At 33.9% G+C, this 23,506-nt stretch overlaps 1 protein-coding gene across 2 annotated transcripts in view; it reads left to right on the forward strand.

The window, feature by feature from the left end:
- Window positions 1-23,506, forward strand: part of GALNT13 (polypeptide N-acetylgalactosaminyltransferase 13) — a 592,354-nt gene that overhangs the window by 374,935 nt on the left and 193,913 nt on the right. For both annotated transcript variants that reach the window (XM_028830721.2, XM_077956554.1), the window contains exons 6-8: window positions 28-235; window positions 2,924-3,094; window positions 16,594-16,711. In XM_028830721.2, the coding sequence (XP_028686554.1) occupies window positions 28-235; window positions 2,924-3,094; window positions 16,594-16,711 (497 nt within the window). The remainder of the gene's footprint in view (window positions 1-27; window positions 236-2,923; window positions 3,095-16,593; window positions 16,712-23,506) is intronic.

The following is a 23,506-nucleotide window of genomic DNA, read 5'->3' on the forward strand; positions in this document are numbered from 1 at the left end:
TCTTATAAATTCTTTTACATGTTACAGATTTTCTCAAGTTGACATTAGAGAATTACGTGAAAAATTTAGAAGTGCCAGTAAAAATTATTAGGATGGAAGAACGCTCTGGGTTAATACGTGCCCGTCTTCGAGGAGCAGCCGCTTCAAAAGGGCAGGTCATAACTTTTCTTGATGCACACTGTGAATGCACGTTAGGATGGCTGGAGCCTTTGCTGGCAAGAATAAAGGAAGACAGGTAAGAATTTATGTGTTATGTCTGCCTGGGTTATGACTGAACCTCTTAGGACAGTTCCAGATGTCCATCAGAATTTGTCTTCCAAGTTCCTATTTTTAGAAGGCTTATTTTATAGCTTTTCTTAAAAGCAGGTTTTCCCACTTGCTTGATAAATAAGACTGCTGTATTCATGCTGGACATAGATAGTTGACTAAGAAATAGTGAAACAATTCAAGTTATAAAAAACATGTTAAATTACTTTTTAGGTGAAGGAATTAAATATAATCTAAAATAGTATAATTGTGTTATAAAGCACATTTTCAAAGCACCTTTTCGTGTTCTCACAACTACCCTGTGAGGTAAGTACTGTAGATATTCTTATCTATAACTCATAATGGGGAGGAACTAAGGAGCTACATCTAACTTGCTCCAGTCATTGGAAGTGCTGGGAACAATTCAGCTCTTTCCAGTTCTCTGCCAGTGTTCTCTAAACTACATGAGCACCCTTAGTCAGTCTAGTTCAAATTCACCTGGAATGTCTTAAAAATGCACACACATACATGCACACACACAGCACTGAAAATAATTATAATTAAAAAAAGGAAACGTAAGAGCACAGCTATAAGAATATGTTTAATTATTTCAACAATATTGTCACCTTATACATACACATTTTGAAATCTGGAAAATTGAATAAATAGCACTTATAGAAATTAAGAATCCTTATACATACCTGCAGTTCCTTCTGTTGTTGATGAAGTACAAGCGTTCTTTTTGCAATTATTTATAAACACTGGTGATAAGAGAGTATAATTTCTAAATACCTAATGAAGATAACTAACATTGAATGCTATCTGATACAATAACAAAACATTACATAACACCTTACTTGCATAGTCATTTCATCTATAGTAGAAAAGTCCTTCTAGAATTGACATTTTTAATTAGACACTCCAGATAGGAACTACTTAGTCTGAGCTAGTCCAGCCACATCACTTAAACAGCAGGATTTGGTACTTGCCAGGAAGATGGATGGAAGCTGTCAGTAAAATGAAGCACAACAGTTGAAGAAAACGGTAGGAACCTTTTAGTCCATAGAGTGTTGTACATGGCTAATAACATTTTTCCACTCTGTGTATTGTGCAGTACCCACAGGACAATAAGACTGGCAAAGTAAAATGAACTTAAAAATGAATTTCCTGGCAAATTTTGGTATATTATGCTGTTTATTTTTACACACGTGTTTCATATTCAACTCAATGCGCTTTTAATATTTCAATATGGTCATGCATAGGCTATTTTTTGTTTGATCTAACAACATAATTACACTGTATTTGCATATGATGAACCCTATTATCTTGTCCTGATTATAAATTTGAAAACTACCCTAAATAGATAGTCTGTTCAAGGTTTTTAGACCTAATTTCTTCTCCTCACAAGTTAAATCATTAAATCTAATAAAGGAAGTGAGAAAAATATTGATTTTTCTGGGGTCCAGAGTCACCAAGAAGCTTTCCCAAGGGTACAGGAGTCTTGTTGATTGCAGATAAGTTGAAGCTCTGGTCAATTTTGTGGAATATAAGACCTTAATTGAAAATGAGTATTGGTGAAACTGGTGTTACAAAACAAGTAAATAATGGACATTTGTGTGCTTTTCATATCTGGAGATGATTCAGAAGCCTATTTGTATATTTACCTTCTACCAAATATGAAAAACCAACTCTGGTCTTCAGAATTAGCTACAACCAGTACGATTTGATTAGGCCTGAATGTTTACTTGTGGAAATCACAGAAGTTTGATCCCATAATAAAATAAATGAACAGGGGTTAGATCAAGAATTAGAGAAGGCACAACATGGATTAAAAGTGTACCTAATGATTTTCCCAAATGAAATTTTCTAGCATAGAAAGTTACCATTAAGAACACCAACCTTTTGGCTCTTACTTTAAGAAAAATGGGATAGGCCAGGTGCGGTGGCTCACGTTTTTTTTCTGTCTCAAAAAGAAAAAAAAAAAAAAGGATAAAACACCAGAGATTGAAGTTGCGTATCTTTCCCTATCTTAAGCTATCGTCTAGATTATAAATGTAAACTCTCAATTTGAGGACATTTTACTCAGAAATTGTCATGACCCTATCATTTTTCATAGGAAACATTTACTTATACTGACAGATTATGATTTTTATTGTTGCTGTTTGTTGATTTTTGTTTGTTTTTCCTAGTAGGTGTTTTCTCCATGAAGATGTCCTCAGAACTCTCTAAACTAACGTACCCTACTTGAAATGCAAACTACCAGATCTAATTTGCCATCATCCCTTCTTCCCTCCCTGAATGCTATTGCTTTTCAATGGGTTATAGCTAAAATGATACCTAATCTCAAAGCAGCTCTACTAATCATGCTGTGGGTGGAGGTTTGATGAAAAATAGACCCTGCTCATCTTGCTAAGTTAGTACTTAGAATGCATTTGGAAATAGACTTGAAGGTCAATTAGTGTATTTGATTAGATTTCAAATGATAGCATAAAGTAAACTGTAAGGAATATATATTCAAAGGAAATAATTCCATGGACTAATAGGATAAAATGAAGCTAAGGCATATTAAAGTAACAAAATAATTACATTTCATCATATCAACTGTAATGAGTTTGGAGAAGATAATGTAACATTTTAATTATCATGTGTCTATAAATTGGTTTTAATTTTTCTGCAGGAAAACGGTTGTCTGCCCTATCATTGATGTGATTAGTGATGATACTTTTGAATATATGGCTGGGTCAGACATGACTTATGGGGGTTTTAACTGGAAACTGAATTTCCGCTGGTATCCTGTTCCCCAAAGAGAAATGGACAGGAGGAAAGGAGACAGAACATTACCTGTCAGGTATGTATATCATCTCTCTTGAAGATTATGTATATTCCCATAAAAATTAAGGAATATTATAAATTTCTGTTCTAATGTTGAATTATTTAATCGTATCCTTATTATTCAATATACATATACATTATGACCCTTTACATAATCATATAAGGATCAATGACAATATTAAATCTAATTTAAATTAGTATAAGCAAACTTAAGTATTGGCAAAAATGCTAAATATCTTTTGAAGGTTTATGTATTCTTATATTCAAAATATATTTACTGTGAATTTTCTGTGTGACAGAAATGTGCTAGCCTTGACACTTCAAGTAAATGTATGTCTTACCTTAAAGTGTATGGCTTATAATAGAAATGTTCTCAAAACTGAAATAGCCAAAAATGTTTTGCTAAATATTCTAAATATATCACGTTTAAACGGCTATCTTCCTTATAGATTCCATAGGTCCATTTGGAAAATTTTAATGTATTCAAAATTTCAAAGGGTTTATTGCCCCAAATTACTTCAAATACTACTTAAGTTGAAATATTGATTAGTGAAATATGAGCTTACTTGTAATAAAAAAATATCATATACATCTTGAATTGTCTGTATAAGCATTACCCACTTTATTAACACAAAAGTATCATCTTCATACTTAAACACATTGTGAACCTCTTACCTGAAACTAAAAATTGATTTCCTGAAAAATACTTGGGGAAGTATTCACTAGTTTAATTCTTTAAAGATGAATTTGGCAAATCATCCTTCCTTTGGAACATGAGAAAAATACCCTAACATTCTAAAACCATACACTTTAAGTCCTCACTTAGCATTGTAAATGGGCTCTTGGAAACTGCTACTTTAAACAAAATAACAAAAAACACTGTCATCAATTTTATAATGGAGGGACATTGAACTAAAGGATGTTACTTGAGGACCTTTTATTTGTCATTTCACTTAAAGTCACAATAGCATTAAGTGAAGACTTACTGTATATAAAATCCATGATCTGAACAAGAATGTCTGGTAACCTACTGAAGGGATGAGTTATCTATTGTCACCTACTTAATTATATAATGAATTAATTGAAATTAAACTCTAAAAATTGGCTAATGGAGGAGAGTGGCTAAAGTTATTTGTTACTGAACAATTAAATATTAGAGATGTTAACTTCTAAAGGAGATCTATTATATCAAAGAGAAAAATAAAATGTGACTTCTAACATTTGCATAAAGTCATGTAAGTTATCATGTCAATACTTAAAATGTAACCTAATAGTCTTAAGTCTTATATAATCTTCAAATTCACCAAGTCTTATTGATACTTAACCTTTAACAAACTGGGAAAATATAGTGGCTCATGTTACCATCATTTATTAGATATTCTGTTTTCCCAAATTGTTTTCATTTAGTGTTAGCTGATATTTAAACTTTAGATCCCATGTGAGAACTATCAGAATGCTTGACCAATACACTTACATATAGATAATGTTTTTATTCATTTGAAAATGCTGTTTATAAGAAGGCATGTTTATACTCATTTAAAAAAACACATTGGCAAAAGACATGCTTTATTTATGTTCTCACAGAGTCAAACAGAAGATAAGTAAGAGGTAGCCAACATTCATAGTAAGAAATTACTGATTTCATTCATAAAATAAAGATCTATGTAGAAATCAATCATTATTACTCATCTTTCATTAACTAAAACAAAAGATGAATCATCTAACTTGCTATATTTTAACCATAATTTATGTGGTTGTATTACAGTAGCTTGAGAACTGGTAAAATCTCAGTACATTTTGTTTGCTTCAGTAACTGCACATCATTTTATTTTCTAACACACTGAGGAAGCTGAAGCGAGGGAAACAGAGCAACCTCAGTCTTTGCTGAAGTTTCTAGATTTTTGTGGCAAAAGGTTAATTAATTCGTGGGCTCGGTTGTAACAGCCTGCAGGTAATTTTCATCAGCATAGCTGTAATGTGAACGTTCCTTCTACTTGTAATCTATTGCTTGAAGCTGTGATCATTTTTCTCACAGTCATACAAACAGATAAATCATTCTAGATGTTGAAGATAATTTTTTTCCTACTTGATTAACAGAATTCTGAATAGCTAAAGTGATGAAAATGAAGCTGAAATTTTAGTTTTCTTAGTGGAATGCTTTATTTAAAATGTCAGTTATAACAGAACTTTGTAGTCACCATAATTGGCTAGTCATCATTTAGAAATACAATCATGCAACTGCTTATGTTGAAAGCCAGGTTGAACTTGTGACCTAAATCAGTTATACTACATCTAAAGTAAAGCTTAACATGGTGATTCTTATTTTTCTATTGCCAACTTCTGGGCTTTGGTATTTTCATTGTCATAATAAATGGAGTTTGTCAAATACTTGTTAATGTTCATATTATAACCATGGAATAATATACATAATTGTGAATATATCGTTTTCTTTAATCAGTAAACTTTCCTTGACATTTAATAATCAAATTATATGACTTTTCAAGAATATTTCAATTATGTGTGCAACAAATAGTACCTTTTAAACTGGAGGTCATAAACTAGGAGCTTTTGTGCCAAATATTCTCTATAGAAGTGTTTTATTTGACATACATAGTGTTTTACATTTTCAAAAATTACCAACACTTTAAAAATGAGATATTTTAAATAAAAATCTGTATTTCCATCTACTAATAAGTCAGAAGGTCTTACTACAATGGACCAGGATTCTTAACCTGGCACCATCAGGTGGAGTTTAGTAGAAACTGCCCATGTAGAAATGGCATGAAAACTTATCCCAGTCTCCACAACTTCTTCTAATTATGTTCCTGACTCTGAGGCTGAGGGTCATTTGGTATTTGTTATCATTCTTGAAATTGAAGAAATATTTATCTGCACCTGTGTCTTGAGGAAAGAGGGAAAATATATTTATTGCAACAAATCCACTTTATATAATTATCTTTATTTGGCTATAATCTTTTAAAGTTTTGACGCTGGTCTTAGAGGCTACTGCCTGGGAAATGGCTGAGTTTGAAACTCATCAAGCATATCACCCCTGTATAACTATGCATATACATTACCTAATGGAATAGGCAACTAGTAGCAAAGTTACCTGATGATGCAAATAATACTCTAGATCATTTAATTAATTTGGGGATGAGTTATACATTTTTTCCTAACACATGCAAATGGGAGGTGATTTGGTTTAGGCTATTGAAATAAGTTTGATTCCATACAAAAACAAACATACAAACTGTTCTATTTGTATTCCATGCATACAAACTGTTAGGCACTGTGCTAAGTTCCTCACATACAAACATGGATAAGGCAACCTATGCTGTCAAGTTCCTCACTGTCTGGCACTGGCCACAGGTATGCTGGATGAGGGAAAGAGTCTAGTGTAAATGGTCCAAGTGTGGATGTACAGGAATAATTATGTCTACAACTAAAGTGGTGTGGACCTCTAGAAATGAGCCTGGCTTAAGTCTTATTGATTGCTTTAGTCTCTTAATTATGCCCTGTAAGTGAACCTCAAATAATTATAAAGATATTCATTTCCACTTTAATTTCACACTGATTAAAATAGATTTTTAAAATTAAAAACCTATTAGTAATTTCCAAGTGAATTTAACTTTTTTTACCCTTCACATCTTACCTTATGGACTTTTTTACATTTAATCATCATTAATATTTTTAATATGACTGCCTTCATTTTTACTTCAAGTGCCATATTGAGTATACTTCTAAAGTAAAACAAAAGAGTTTTAGATGTTCTTTTAATTCTGATATAGTAATAAATCAAATGTAAATATTATTGGTTTTTATTTCAGACCTAGTATACCTAATCTTATATTCCTTTTTATTAGCATTCACTTTATTTCATGCATTTATTTTTCACTCAATTAGAATTAGGAGTTTATGAAGATCAAATAAATCAAGTAACATCATTAGTATCTCTGATTATAATTGTGAAAAACTCATGGAATGTTCACATATATTATCTCCTCTATCATTCTAGTGTGATCATAGAAGAAGCATCGAAGCTAGCCTTCGAGGATCTGGTTTTATTTCAAGCTCCTCCAATTAAGAAATTCATATCTGATAATGTAACATATAGATATTGCAAAATAAATGTGACAAGTACCTAAAAGGATAAAGTACCTAAAAGGATAAAGAAGCAGAACACCAATGAGCCACCTCTTTTTGAATTTGGTTGTATTTTCTTCGAAGGCTTTTCTATTCAATTTTTCTACAATGTAGAAGTTAATATATCATCAATATTTTTCTATGCCATTAATTTTTCCCCACATAGGTTTTAATGGCTGCTAATGTTTCAATTACTTAAGATGTTTCCCTATTTTTTTTTGTTCACTAAAGTTCATCAAGACTTTGTTTGCACTTTAATTTTTGTATCAATTATTTCTTCTTCACCTAGTTTTTGCATACAAAGTGATTGCTTTAGAATTATGCATTTGAACATGAAATTTATTTTAATATTCCTGATGCCTTCTGCCAATTTAATTCCTTCCCAAAAATATTATCACTGAATCAATTTATAATTTCACTAGTAAGTATAATAAATTAAAAACACAAATGTTACTCTTCAAAATCTTATACAAATATAAGACGAAGTTTCTTATGTTTAATAGTAACAATTTACTTCTTAATTTTTACCAGATTGTATTACACTTTTCTCAATCCAACCATAATATATGTTTGAATTGGAGGAAAGAAACAGAAATAGATACCACAAAAGCCTTTAAAACACTTCTATAAAATGAAAGATATGAAAACAACAGCACAGGGAAAGGTCAACATTGTGAGCAGAACAAAGACTGAAAGAAAGAACTAACTTTGGAATGCTCAACTAGTAATGCTCTTGCTTACCCCTGTTAAAATCTAATGTATGTTGATTGAGAGAAGTAAAAAATTCTCTCCTCAAATAAAAATGTTTGAATCTATATTCTATGAAAAAGAAGAGTACTTTTGTATTGTATTACTTTCTAATAGCTTAGGGGATAATTTGCAAGACTTTCTTAGCAACATGTTGGGATAAGAAAACTAGGGTAATAGAGTGGTAAGTTAAATATTACATTTATATACTGAATAATTTTATCACGTTAACCAAAATATTTTACGACATCTGATCCCAGCTGGCCCCATTGTTTATTTTGATCCCTCGTAAGCATGAAATGAAAGTAAAATGAAAGATTAAAATTTGCACCAATTACTGTACCTCCTTGTGGAAGCTTAGGGTTTTATCAGGTCCTAGGAATTATTAAAAAGGACTTAGGGGAAAAAATAACTACTCCTTTATTGGAAATATAGATTAAAGCAGGCACAGGTTAAAGTATTTGATTCCCATGCTTGTTGGTAAGTGGGTTCTTTGGCAGCAAAACAAATCATTTGCCCATACTAAGCAAAACATTATATTTTTCTTATTCCTTAAAAATAACACAAATTATTTGTGTTCCATTTTGTGTTCCACTAAAATCCTGCAGAAACACAAATTGTTTCTGCAGGATTTTAGTAAGCTTCCATGTCCAGAGCCTAAGCCAGCATAAACTCTTAAAGTAATAGTTTCTTCTCTACAGAAAACCACATCTTCATACCCAAACATAGGTTCAGATGATTGTAATAGTGTGTGGTATCCACCAAACTTCCCATTTTTAGTTGTAAAAACTTTAATTACATTCAGCATTTAATTATTCATCACTCTGATAGAAGAGCATTTGTGCCTCTGCTTCCTTTCTCTTTCCTCTGCTTTCTATTTTGGTTATACTGCATAGAATATGCAAGAAAGGAGAGAAACTCTTAGCATTTCATTTCCTTTGGGTTCCTAAACCTGCAAAATGGTTAACCCAATAAAGCCATTCGATTTTATAGTTAAAAAAAAAATAGATGTATGTGAAGATTTCAGCTATTCATGCCCATAAAAAAACCAGCCGGGCACGGTGGCTCAAGCCTGTAATCCCAGCACTTTGGGAGGCTGAGACGGGCGGATCACAAGGTCAGGATATCGAGACCATCCTGGCTAACACGGTGAAACCCCGTCTCTACTAAAAAATACAAAAAACTAGCCGGGCGAGGTGGCGGGCGCCTGTAGTCCCAGCTACTCGGGAGGCTGAGGCAGGAGAATGGCGTAAACCCGGGAGGCGGAGCTTGCAGTGAGCTGAGATCCGGCCACTGCACTCCAGCCTGGGCGACAGAGCCAGACTCAGTCTCAAAAAAAAAAAAAAAAAAAAAAAAAAAAAAAAAAAAAAAAACCCTCATTTTTATTACTTATCTTTATTAATTTTATAATCTATGGAAAATGTAATTAACACAGATCTAAATACTAACAGTGTAGATATTGTGTTATTTGAACATATAAATAATAGCCTAGAACTCATCTTTAGTCTCTCAAACATTCTTAGGAGTTTTTCTCCAAGGCCCTTGATTATTTGCAAGTAAGATTAAACAGAATCCTGATGTATCAAAAGAAAAAAATAGAAGGAATGATGTTTCAAAACTTTAAGAGAAATTGTTTCTGAAGGGTGGTCCAAAAATTCACGGGAAAACATGGTACATAAACATGGAGCCTGAAATCAAGAAAAATGTATTATTTTATGTTGTTATTATTATTGTTGTTGTTGTTGTTGTTTTGAGACGGAGTCTCGCTCTGTCGCCCAGGATGGAGTGCAGTGGCGCGACCTTGGCTCACTGCAAACTCCGCCTCCCGGGTTCCCACCATTCTCCTGCCTCAGCCTCCAGAGTAGCTGGGACTACAGGCGCCCGCCACTATGCCAGATTAATTTTTTGTATTTTTAGTAGAGATGGGGTTTCACCATGTTAAGCCAGGATGGCCTTGATCTCCTGACCTCGTGATCCGCCCGCCTCGGCCTCTCAAAGTGCTGGGATTACAGGCGTGAACAACCGTGCCCAGCAAGGAAAAATGTTTTTCTAGTTACCCCAAATCTTTTGCTGTATAAGGTATATGGACAAATGGAAAGATGATTGATAGATAGATAGATAGATAGATAGATAGATAGATAGATAGATGGATAGATAGATAGATGGATAGATAGACAGACAGACAGATAGGAAAGAAAGAAAAAGAAAGATGACTTTTTTATCCATGCTACCAATTAGTTAGGGGTCCTTGAACAAGTCACTTAAACACATTGCAACTAAATTTTTTGACCAAAACTGTAGGGATTTTAGAGCTCTGAAATATTACATATCTGAAAATTATTTGGACCCAGAAAACAATAAAAATGAAGCGACTTATAATCTTGGTAAGATGTTTCCCCTGTTTTTATAGATAGTATCTAAAATGTATACTATAAGCTTTGTGCTGGTATTGTTTCAAGAGTGTTACATATATCTAGCTATGAAGTCCAGACTTCTAACAACTAAATTTGGCTGCCTCTTGGGGTCTCCTTCCCGGGGTGATTATCCTAGCATGAAATACAGGATATATTGTCTTCTTGGTGAAAATACAGACATTACATTTTAGCATTACTAAATAATTAAATGTATTCTGTCACAATTTCTATTGATTTGCCAACTTCTGGTGAAAAACTCCAGCATTTTTCCATGTCAAATGCATACTTTTTTGAGACCTTTACTATTTTACATAGTTACAAATCTTCATATCTTAAATTCTAAAATACTATCAGAAACTGGGCACTGTGGCACGTATCTGTCATCCTATCTGAGACAGGAAGATTGCTGGAGGTCAAGAGTTCAAGATTATTCTGGGCAATAATAGTGAGACCCAGTCTCAAAGTATAACTAAATACATAAATAAATAAAATACTATCAAATTCAACCCCTAAAACTCCTATTAAATGATAGAGCCTTTGAAAATCTTGGAATTAGTGAAGTCATCTTTGTTACTCATCAATTTAGCAGGTGCGAGCAAAGAACATTTTTGGAATTTCAGAAATAAAATTGCAGATAATTTTAACTTTCAAATAGATTGTTCCGTGGCTATAGGGATACATTACTCATTTGTTTGTTTATTCAGTAAATATCCATCAATAGTCTAATACTATTATTATTATGTTATTTATTATTATTATTATTTTTTTTTTTTTTTTTGAGACAGAGTCCCCCTCTGTCACCCAGGCTGGAGTGCAGTGGCACAATCTCGGCTCACTGCAATCTCTGCCTCCCGGGTTCAAGCTATTCTCCTGCCTCAGCCTCCGGAGTAGCCGGGACTACAGTCATCAGCCACCAGGCCCGGCTAATTTTTTTTTTTTTTTTTTGGTATTTTTTAGTAGAGATGGAGTTTCACCGTGTTAGCAAGGATGGTCTTGACCTCCTGACCTCATAATCCACCTGCCTTGGCCTCCCAAAGTGCTGGGATTCCAGGCGTGAGCCACCATGCCTGGAATCTATTAAATAGTCTAATACTATTAAATAGTCTAATACTATTAAACCAATGTATTGGATATGCTTATAGAAGTGGTGAAATGTACATAGAAATAAATATAATACTATATACAATAGGAATTGGCCGGTTCCTTGAGATAGACAGTGATAAGGGCTTATAGAAGAAGGTGGAAGGAGAAGAATATGTCTTGATTGAGGCAGCAGGGGGCAGGGGCAGTGTTGTTGAAGGCAGGATGCCTAGAGTGTATAGCATTTGTATTAGCCTAAGAATAACCAAGTTTGAACGTACAAGGGGAGTTTTCAAAGAAAAATCCAGGTAACCAATGGATGTGAACAAATATACTGAGGTACAAAAACGTAAAGCATTTACCAGTAACAGCTAAACAGTTTACATGCAGGCAAATAGTTAAAAGGGGTTGGGAGGAGCTCACTGGGTAGTGCTAGATTAATGATGCCAGGATAAGAAGCTGGAATTTATTTCCTTAACATAGATTTTTGAACATCTGGTTAACATTTTTAGAGGAGCATTGATTTAGAGAAATTATTCTGGCTATGATTTTTAGGACAAATTTCAGAAGCAGAAGAATCTAGAGGCATCCATATCCTCTCAGCATCTAAGCATCTTAGCATCTAAGAGGACCCCATTATTAGCAAACATAGAAGATAAAAGTAGTCACTATGATAACAGAGATGAGTCAAAAATACTTCAGAAGAAAAAGAAGTCTTTTGGAAATAATTGAATTAGGCGCAAAAAATGTGATTTTTCATTTTATACTAAGAGACTGGAAAGAAATATAAGACATTAAAAGAGAAGCAGATGAGTAGCAAATTTTCAGGTCTATGATATATACACTGAACAGAGTCAATGGAGTTTTTTGAAGGAATCATCTAGTGAGTAACTGCAAAAGCACAACTTATGCAGAGGAAACAAGTATGAAAACACAGATTAAGAGTGAACCACAGAGGTGACAGTGAAAGGTATGTGATGGATGATCTGATCTTACCCAGACAAAGAGCACAGAAAGAGAAAAGTGCCTCTGAGAGACCCTTGGGAGGACTACATTTCAGATGAGAGAAGAAATTATTAAATGCATATATCCACAAAATAATATTATGATGGTATATTGGACCCACCTGATAGATATGAAATTAAGAGCTTGTCCAAAGTCTGATAGGAAGGAAAAAGGAGAGGAAGGGGGTATCAATAAGAATCACAAAATTAACAGTCAAAATAGTAGAAGGGAAACCTCTACAGAACAATGCAATGGGAACTAGAAATGAAAATAATTTCAAGCAGGAAGGCTGATGAATTGTACTATATACTTTCAGAGGAAAAAGTTAAAGACAGGTTATTGGAGTTCAGAATCAATGGGGACTTTTCAGAAAGAAGTTATTGTAGAGGTGGGCGCAAGATCTAGCTTCTAGTTAGAAGGTCAAAAGTTGTTAAGGGAGTATGTAGAAATTATCCTTTCAAGAAGGTTACCGGTGAAGGGAATAGAAAATATATGTCCCTAGTTTAAAAGAGTAGTAAGGTGGAATGAAAATGTTTTTTGGTTTAGGATAGAACTTAATTCAGCAGGCTTGTAAGCTCAAGGGACCAATCTAGAAATCAAAGGCATAAAACATAAATGTTAATAGTCAATGAGCAAGGGCCTGAAAGAGTAGTCAGGAGAGAGTCTGTTGAGTCCACAAGCATGAATGCTAGCCGACAAGGAGAGGAAAGGAGGTATTCTTTTCCATGAGACAAGAGGAAACAGGAGGCCATGAGGAAGACACATTTTTAAACACATTGAGCTAGAGATTGAAGGAGTTTAGATTTCATGATTGAAAGAGTTTAGATTTCCTGCATTTCCTTCATCCCCAGGTTGTTGAGAAGAGTCCAAAACTTTTGGAAAAGACTCAGGCCAAGTGTGGTGACTAACACCTGTAATCCCAGCACTTTGAGAGGCCAAGGTGGGCAGGTCATTTGAGCCCAAGAGTTCAAGAACAGCCTGAGCAACATGGCAAAACCCGGTCTCTACAAAAAATACAAAAAGATAGCTCAGTGTGATGGTGCATGCCTGTAGTCCCAGCTACTCTGGAGGCTGAGGTTGGAGAATCACCTGAGCCTGGGAAGTCGAGGCTGCACCACTCACTCTAGCCTGGGTGTCAGAGTGAGACCCTGTCTCATAAAAAAAAAAAAAAAAAAAAACTCAGTTAAAAATAAGACAGGTAAACAAATAAACATAGATAGCAGGATTGTTAGCAGTTTGTGAATTAAGCAGAGAATCAATAATGTGGACTTGTCCTATAACCAGTTAACCACATCTTATTACTTTTCCAGTGTCTTAATAGCAGAAGTAAATGAAGTGAAAGGTAAATTCACCCAAGCACCAAAATTAAAGAAAAAAAAAAGAGAGATAATTGGAAATTGCAGAAAAGCAAGCACAGAGAACCAAGATTCCTAAGCTAGTGTTTTGCTGACATGGCAGAGCCTTGGAAATCGGTTGGGAGAAGGGAAGAAGAAATTCCTGAAAGTTGTTATTAATGTGAGACTAGGGATTAACTAAGGAACCATAATCACTGATGAAGGATAAAATGACTTCTTACGAAAACAGGAGGAGTTAAAGAGTAAGAAATGATGCTCTGAGGCAGATTTCAGTCAACATCTTGGATATGAGGTAGTTCCAAATGGTTTTGAAACCTAAAGTGAGGGTGTATATAGAGAGAGGAGCCCAAGTCAAGTGAAGGACAGCAAGGATTTTGCTTAAATGATTAACATCAATAACAACAACAAAGATGAATTAGCCACCCTGTTGATTATGTGTTAGGAACTGTGTTAAGTGCTTTACTTCTGTTAACTCAGTTCATCTTTCCTACTTACTATGTGTGGTAGGTAGTGTTCACAGTCATTGAGCTGACTATTCCCCTCTTGTTCAATTGATTAAATTGGTTGTTTGGTTGTATAGACACAACCTTGAAAAGCAAATAATTTCAGCTAATTTAACCATAATCAAGATTTTTCATTTTCTAGATGCTCTGAACACTTAAAGTTTACATAGGCATATGTAAATATTTTATTAAGCATATTACAGGACAGTTAACTTAGAACAGAACGTGTTGCATAACATTGGCTATGGCTATAGGTATTAAACATCGTAAGGCACAATCTCCTATCTGAGAGAGCTAACTGATATTGCAAACCCAAAAATCTGTCCAGGAGTATCTGTCTTCAGAAAATACAGGAGTTTCTTGAAGAATTGTAATTTTATCTTATTATTTTTATTATTTCCAAGCATAAGTAAAAATTATTTGAGTCATTTTCAATAGTATAAAAATAAACTATTAAGCATAGTTTATTTTTAGCCACTTACACATTTATCATATATAAGGATGATGACCAACTGTAAGATGAAATTCAATATGTGTTATTTAAATTAAAATGTGCCAGTACTTTATCAGTAAGTAGATAAGTAGATAGGCACTCTGAACTGATCATTAAAAATGCATCACTTAACAATATTAAGCATTTGGTTGCATTATGATAGGATAATTGCAGCAATTTTGGTTCCTAATTTTATCAAATAGACTCTCCAGCACTGTAATATCTTATATATTTATTGCCATAGTGTTCCAAAACCCCCATCAGGTGAGAGTCATGGCTACTTCCTAATTACCATCTGCTTAGCTTTGTTAGTGTTTCTCATTATAACTCAGAAGGTCAATGATACTGTTCATGATAGGAACCCAGCAAGATGAAAAGTAATAAAATAGCTCTGAGACTAAGCAAGCCTCTGCTACTCCAACTGATGGACAGTTAATTACCTGAGCATGAAACAGTGAGAGCACTGGGAGAAATAGAGAACTCTGCAATATGGTAGATGTCCAAGTACAATATTATTTGGTGGTTTTTCAGTGAACAATTCTGTTTAATTAAAACATGAGCATAACCTTTGGCAGAGGAGAATATAATTTTGACAAAAGCAAAATATTTGGTTTTTAACAGCCTCACAGACTACTTAGATGAGCATTCCAAATCTCAGTTTCTATAGCAGTTTCTCACCCTTGGCAGTGCATTAGAATTACATAGAAACTTTACATTAATACCACCATCAGGCCCCCACCCCCAGCCAATTAAATCTAAATCTGTGGAGGGTGGTACTTAAGCATATCCATCTTTTTTTTAGAGGTGCCTCAGGTCCTGCTATTGTGCTTTGAAGATTGCAAACCACTATATTACAACTAACATTCAAAAGTCATCATTGCCAGTATGGATCTATTTTGTGAACAACTACAATCTTCTTTTTAACTTTTAATATACACTGCTTATATATAGAAAGATTTGTGTAGCTCACTCATTAACCATTGTCTTTAATTCATCTTTTAAATTAACAATTAACTAATCCTTTAAAAAATTCACATCTGACTTCTGAGCTCTTACAGAAGAATTAAGAACGTGAAACCAAAAGGCATTTATTCCTAGGAAAAAGTTTTAGTAGAATCCCTTCAAAGTGTCCTTTCAAACCTCTGAATAACAGAAATTCCATAAATCCTATGGGATTTATGTTTATCCATACAATTACATGATTAATTCTATCATTTTAATTAGTAAAGAGAAGAATAAACAATTAGCTGTAAAGCCCTTATGTTAAAAAATACTTTTGTAACCATCACTAGATACTTATTTTCTATAAACATTTTATAGAATTTATTTTTTTTCATTTTTAAATAGGCTATGGATCTCTTCATGGTAAAACCATGTCCACAGGTTTCTAGAGTTTACATATATTGTGTGACCTAAGTTCACAACTGGTAGTTTCATAACCAGCTAACCACTTCAAGGACAGTGCCAAGGGCAGAAACTTCTCTTCACTATGATTTTCAGAGGGAATATAGAAGTCCCAGTCTTCCATGGCCAGTGTCACTTTCATGTATCTATTTGATCACCTGTAAGAAAAACAAAAACTAATTTGAATTTTACAGAAAATGTGAAAAAAATGCTATTTATTAATTTTAAAACTTCTTACACCTTGACTTTATGTTTCTAGTTTGAGATTTTTTAATATTTAGAATGTCTCAAAAATATGTGCTACAGTCTCATTAAACTCCGCACATTGTTTTCAAAAGATATTCTTTTCTTTTTGTTTTTTTTTCAACTAGGACCCCTACTATGGCTGGTGGCCTATTTTCTATTGACAGAAACTACTTTGAAGAGATAGGAACTTACGATGCAGGAATGGATATCTGGGGTGGAGAGAATCTTGAAATGTCTTTTAGGGTAATTGCATTTTATTTTATTTTTTGACGCTGAACATACTATGCTGTAGGATGCACATACCAGACCCAGTAATTTACTGTCAAATCATTTTTGCTAAGTGATACAAATTACTGATCAATTGGTCATCTTAATACATATTTAGAAGATTTGACAGAGTCCTATTGCATGCAATATTTACTGTTAAATGGAAAATTATAGGTAATTTTTGTTTTCAAAAATAATGTTTTTATTCACAGCAAAAATACATTAGGACTTTCAATTGCTGAAATAAAGAAGGGTTTTATTTTTTAATAAAGTGTTACTCTATAAAATCACTTTGTGTTTTTGAACTGAAACTTGGAAGTATTTATGTAATCTGAATTTGCAACTACTGCCTGAGATTGTTTTCAGAAAACTTTAAGAATGAACTGTGGTCAAAGGAATTTGAATAGTTCTGCAAGTAGTATGACCATTTTCACTAACATTATTGTTGGATAAATCAGTTTGAATAAAGCAAATTCATTTAATAAATGGCCTTCCAAGTAAATAAAAATTGAGGAGTAAGTCCTTATAAATGTGTTATTAGGAAATGTTTAATAATAATTTAAATAATTTTTAAATAATTTTTTATATTCAAAAAATAAAAAATGAAGACATAAGTTTGCTTTCATGCTAAGAAATTGATAAGCACTAACATAGTGGTTTTGTTTTTTCAAATCACTGCTTTTTTTTCTACCTAAAATTCAGTGTAAACTATTTGTGTGTGTTTTTTGTTGTTGTTGTTGTTTTTGTTTTATGAGACAGAGTCTCCATCACCCAGGCAGGAGTGGTACAGTGGTGCAATCAGGACTCACTGCAGCCTAGACCTCCAGGGCTCAGGTGATCCCCCTACCTCAGCCACCCTGGCTGGGACTACAGGTGCACAACACTACTCCTGGCTAGTTTTTCTTTCTTTCTTTCTTTCTTTTTTTTTTTTCTACTTTTTGTAGAGACAGGGTTTTGCCATGTTGCCCAGCGTGGTCTCAAATTCCTGGGCTCAAGCAATCCACCCCCCTCTGGCTCTCAAAGTGTTGGGATTACAGGCGTGAGCCACCACACCCAGCTTCAGTGTAAAATATACGAAACATTCCATCATTTTGCCCAAAATATTTGTACAATAAAATTATAAGAGTTTAGATATATTTATCTATGAAGTTTAAAAATTATGCCTTTTAATTTCTCATTTCAAAAGTAAAGTTTGTTTTTCATTATCATAATATAAATATGTGTGATGTTGTGTAAGAAAATGTTAAAATTTGAGAATGAGTTACCTTGAATTTCTGTACTGTAGAATTCAGTGGATCTTGGATAAATTATTTTAAAATCAGTAAGATGGCCGAGTTATACTACTATTTTGCCTGTAAACTTTCCTTTTAGCCAGATGTCTGAAACAAACCTTAGTTAATGGAATTTTATTATTTTTGCATTTGCCTATATGCTTATATTCTCATGAAACTTGCCAAACCAAACTCAGCACCACATTCAGGAATATCTTCTTGCCTTTAGGTCCATGGACAGTAAATCTTTGCGGAAATTTTGAGGACATTTGAGAACCCAAAATTATTACCTGGTATAGTTCTCACAGTGAAAGAAGTAAGAGGTGACAGAAAAAGAAAAGAAAAGAAAATCAGTATGTTCAAAAGTTTAAAAACATTTTGCTTCTATTCTTAGATGTAATAATGAGAGAATTTACTCATTCATTAACCGATATTCTTTGGGTGCTATGCTGGGTTATGTAAGAAATAAAATCAACACAGAAATATTGCTACTATGTAGGATCCTCTTGCTACTTTTTTCTCTTGTCTTCTTCCTAAAATTCGAATTCACCTCTTTCCTCCCTACCTGTTAAGCTTGATTTTCTGCCAATGGACTCCTTTTACTTTTATCACATATGTCCCAGATTGGAGGGAGGCTCTTTATCTAACTGATTGAGAGTAGAATTCAGAAAGAATTTAGTGGAATAATATGATAAATGAGGAGGACCCGATCAGGAAATGTAACAGAGGTATAAATGTATAAAAAGGAAGACTTGAGGATATGATAGGTGAGGCAGATACTAGGCGTACAGAAGGGATGCAGCTAGGGGCCATAAGAATAATCAAATCCCTCAAAAATGACACAGGAGGTTTTCTGTAATTGATTTTTGGGATTATTAAGAAATAAAATATGTATCAATGACTTTTAAAACAATATCAAGTGTTTTAAAATGTATTATCTTTAGTTTCCATATGACTTTAATAGAAGCAAAATATGTATTTTGCTTTTTATTAGACTCTTAATTTATGTTTTACTTTCTTCTCTGTGACATGAATATGTTTGCTTAATAGTTTGTGCTGTAGCTGAGGAAGACATTGAATAAGGAAAAATGCTAGAATAGTGCATTAGCCAAAGATTGAGACCCCTCATCTCTCTTTAGACTAATTTCATGACTTGATGAAATGAGGATATGTTGAGCGTTTATAATCAGAGTGTTTGAATCTAATATCCAGCTCAATCATTACACAACAAATATACATTGAGCAAGCTATACGTTTCCAGGGGCTGAGGCTACAAAGATGAATAAAGCATGATGCTTCTTTGCTCTCAAAGAACTACATTCCTGTGACAGAGATGCATAGGTGTTATTGTCAAGAAAATGTGATAATTTCCTTTATAAATTTTTGTGTGAGTTTTTTTTTTGTCTCTGTCATGTGAGTATAGGTGAACGTAAACTCAACTGTAAAAAGGTGATTACAATAATAGTGAAGTTATTGTGGTTTTGAAGCTGTGGTCTACATAGGTTCTAGTCTAAGTAAAAAAGATAGAAATATTTAGGGCTTGCAAAATATTAAGATTCTGACTGACCCCAAGGGATTTTAAGCCAAACCAAAGGAATACATTGCAAAGATTTATTTGTAACATATCACTTGATCATTGTACTTAAAGACATTTGAAAATTTTATGAGAGCTGTAGATTTCCTAAGAAAGATGTTTCCAACCTTTTAAAGACGACAGATTTAAATACAGTTTCAAAGGGTTTAAAAATCTCTTGGAACCTTAGGAGAAAGACCCTTGGCATATAATAATAGTGACTATTAGTATTTATACTAGGTAGTAAGCGGAATAGCTAAGGGTTGACCCACAGCATTCTGACACCAAGGACTGTGCTGTTAAATACCATACTCTTACCTCCTCATTAAGGTTCATCTCTCCATAACATAACAAACTTAACAGCTGATGGTATTATTAAGAGAAAGAAAGAAGCTAACATGCAAATACAAGCTTCCTCCACAATTCTGAGATGGTTCTCTCATCTATAATCTTATCTTCCTCTTATAGGCTATAGCCTCTAATGGAAGATGATACACATTCAATAGCAGTGAGAATATCAGGTATATCTACCAGAGAACAGTAGGTAGATCTTAATGCTTCTGAAAGCTGTTTCAAATATTTCTCCTTACTGCATTACACAACAATCACTGCAATAACAAATTCTAACAGCACTGTCTAAACATAAGTGTTAATTAATTATGTTTAGACAGTGTTATGTATGTGCTGGGGATACAGTAATGAACAGAACAGACAAAACTTTGTGCTCTTATGGAACTTATATTTTAGAGAAAGAGACAGACAATAAACAAAATAAGTAAAATTTATTAAAATATCAATTATAAGTGTTAAAGAAAAATATGTAAGGAAGGTAAGATTATATGAAATGTTAGATTTTAGAGGATACATAGGGGTTGAAATTTTAGACAGGAACTGAGAAATTGATACTGAAATAAAATAGTGAGAAAATGAACCAAGGAAACTATGAATTACCATCAAAAAGTATCCTCTATATTTATTTAATAACCCTGTTTCAGGATAGGTATCAACCAACAAGGACACCAAAAGTCCTTGTCTTTTATAAGCAATATCATGGGGGGCAGCATTCCCAAGAGTACAGATCATTTTGCTCATTCTAAAATGAAGAAAACTGCTACTGTCCAATCAACTGAGAGCATGGGAAAAAATAAATAAAAGAGCTTGATGACAGCAAAGGAAACAGAAATCTGCCTCACTGCCATGAATGGTTACAAGTATGGACTAGGATTCAGATAGCCTGCATTCAACACCCAGCTCTGGCACTTACCATCTGTGTAAGCTTAGGTAAGATAGCACATCTTCTAAGCTTTAGTGTGTCCATCTCTAAAACAGGAGAGATTACAGCACTTTCCTCATATTTTTAGGGAAAGATTAAATGAGACTATGTATATAGTGCTGAGTACTCCACTCAACACATAAAGTGTGTCATAAATGGCAGCTGTTGTGGTGATTGTTATAAGCTGTGCAACTCAGGGCAAGTCATAACATTCCTGGGAATCACCTAAAAACAATCTTACCTTTAATAATTCGGCTTTGATCATGGTTAATCACAAGAGAGAATGTACATAGAAAGTCATTTAAACCCAGAAATGCAATATGCATAAAAGTATAATTATACTAAGTGCTAGTTGAGATGTATTTCTAAGGCTCCCCTGCTCAAAAAAAAATATATTAAATTTTAAAAAAGAAAAGAAAAAACACACACACAAAATACTTTTTTGTATTTTGTGTATGCTTCCACAACATCCTTGGAGTTAATTACTGACATCTAATAATCTAGGGTGGAAAACATTTTTCTACACTCATAAATCAGTTGGAATGAAACAGTTGTTGAGTTAATTTTTAAAAGTATATATCATCTAGACTTGGAGTAACAAGTACTAGAGTTACCATTCTCCCCATCATTCACCTGAATAAATTAAAAAATGGACAAAGATACATGAAATAACACTTTCATGACATTGAACAGCAGGTCACCCTGAGAGATGGGAAACAAACAAGGAAAGCCCCACAACTGCCTCAGCTTACTGCCTTGTGAAAGTTTCTAGGCCTTAGTGATAAAAGGGCTAGATCCTAACAGACTGCATGACTTGAGGAGATGAAGCTGAGTGTCTGGGGAGACCAAGCCTGCTGGAATTTGGTGAACAGAGTAATGGAATTCTGGGCAGAGCATTCAAGAGATGTACAGATGTTCCTGTGGGAGTATTCAGCTGTGTCGTCACACATGTGTGAGGAAACAATCCAAGTCTGAGGAAAGGACCTTCAGAAAGGATTAGAGGTCTCATTGCCCAGTGATGACTCAGGACAGTCAATTGTACCTGTATCCTCAAGACAGATTGATTCATGAGGTAAGGGATAGAGTAAATATTGAGAAACTACATAACATACTTCTTAAAAATCCATGGATAGGCTGGACATGGTGGCTCATGCCTGTAATCTCAGCACTTTGAGAGGTCGAGCAGGTGGATCACCTGAGGTTAGGAGTTTGAGACCAGCCTGGTCAACATGGGGAAATCCTGTCTTTACTAAAAATAATAAAAAAAAAAAAATTAGCCGGGCATGGTGGTGAACACCTGTAATGCCAGCTACTCCGGAGACTGAGGCAGAAGAGTCATTTGAACCTGGGAGGTGGAGGTTGCAGTGAGCTGAGACCACAACATTGCACTGCAGCCTGGACAACAGAGCGAGACTCTGTCAAAAACAAACAAACAAAACCCGTGGATTAAAGAACAAGTAAAACTACCACTATTTGGAATGTAATGAAAATGAAAACATAGCATATCAAAATGTGTAGTGACACTAAAGCAAACTTAGGAATTATTTATAGCACTAAACATCTATATTAGAAAAGAAAAAAAACTAAATAAAAAAAAAGATATAAAATCAATGACCTTAGCTTCCACCTTTAGAAACTAAGAAGAGTTTTAATGCCAAAATATCTAAGGAAAAGGAAATAATAAAGATAACAGCATAAATAAATGAAATATAAAAGGAATATATATAATATTCCATATATATGATACATATATGATATATATACATATATGGAAAAGCAATGAAGCCAAAATTTGTTTCCTTGAGATCAATAAAATAGATGATATTTTAGCCAAATTTGGGAAAAGTAGAGAGATAGCACAAATTATCAGTGTTGGGAATCAGAGAGGTGACATGACCACCATGGATTCTACAGATGACTAAAAGGATTGGAATGGAACGTTATCACTCTCATTATGCCAATAAACTTGACAACTTAGATAAAATGGACAACTTCATTAAAAGATAGAAATTATCAAAGCTCAAAGAAAGAAAAAAATAAACCAAATAGCCCTGTATCTAGTAAATAAATGAAATTTATTCTAAAAATTTATAATTTTTAATACTTTAAAAATACTTTTTACAAAGGAAACTCCATGGCCAGATAACTGGTGAATTCTACCAAATGTTTCGGGTAGAAATAAGAAGAGTTCAGGCCAAGCTCAGTGGCTCATGCCTGTAATCCCAAAACTTTGTGAGACCAAGGAAGGCAGATCACCTGAGGTCAGGAGTTTGAGAATAGCTTAGCCAACATGGTGAAACCCTGTCTCTACTAAAAATACAAAAATTAACTGGGTGTGGTGGCGGGCGCCTGTAATGCCAGCTACTTGGGAGGCTGAGATAGGAGAATTGCTTGAACCCAAGAGGAAGAGGTTACAGTGAGCCAAGAGTGCACCATTGCACTCCAGCCTAGGCAAGAAGAGCAAAACTCTATCTCAAAGCAAACAAACAGAAAAACAAAAATGCTTCCACAAAATTGAAAGGAGGTAGCACCTCCCAATTCATTCTATGAGGTCAGCATTAATTACACAGATACCAAAATTTGATAAAGTTGTTACAAGAATAGAAAACTAAAAATTAATATTCCTGGTAAATAGAGATGCAGAAATTCTAAAT

This window comes from Macaca mulatta, chromosome 12, assembly GCF_049350105.2.
Source record: "Macaca mulatta isolate MMU2019108-1 chromosome 12, T2T-MMU8v2.0, whole genome shotgun sequence".
NCBI classification, from domain to species: Eukaryota; Metazoa; Chordata; class Mammalia; order Primates; family Cercopithecidae; genus Macaca; species Macaca mulatta.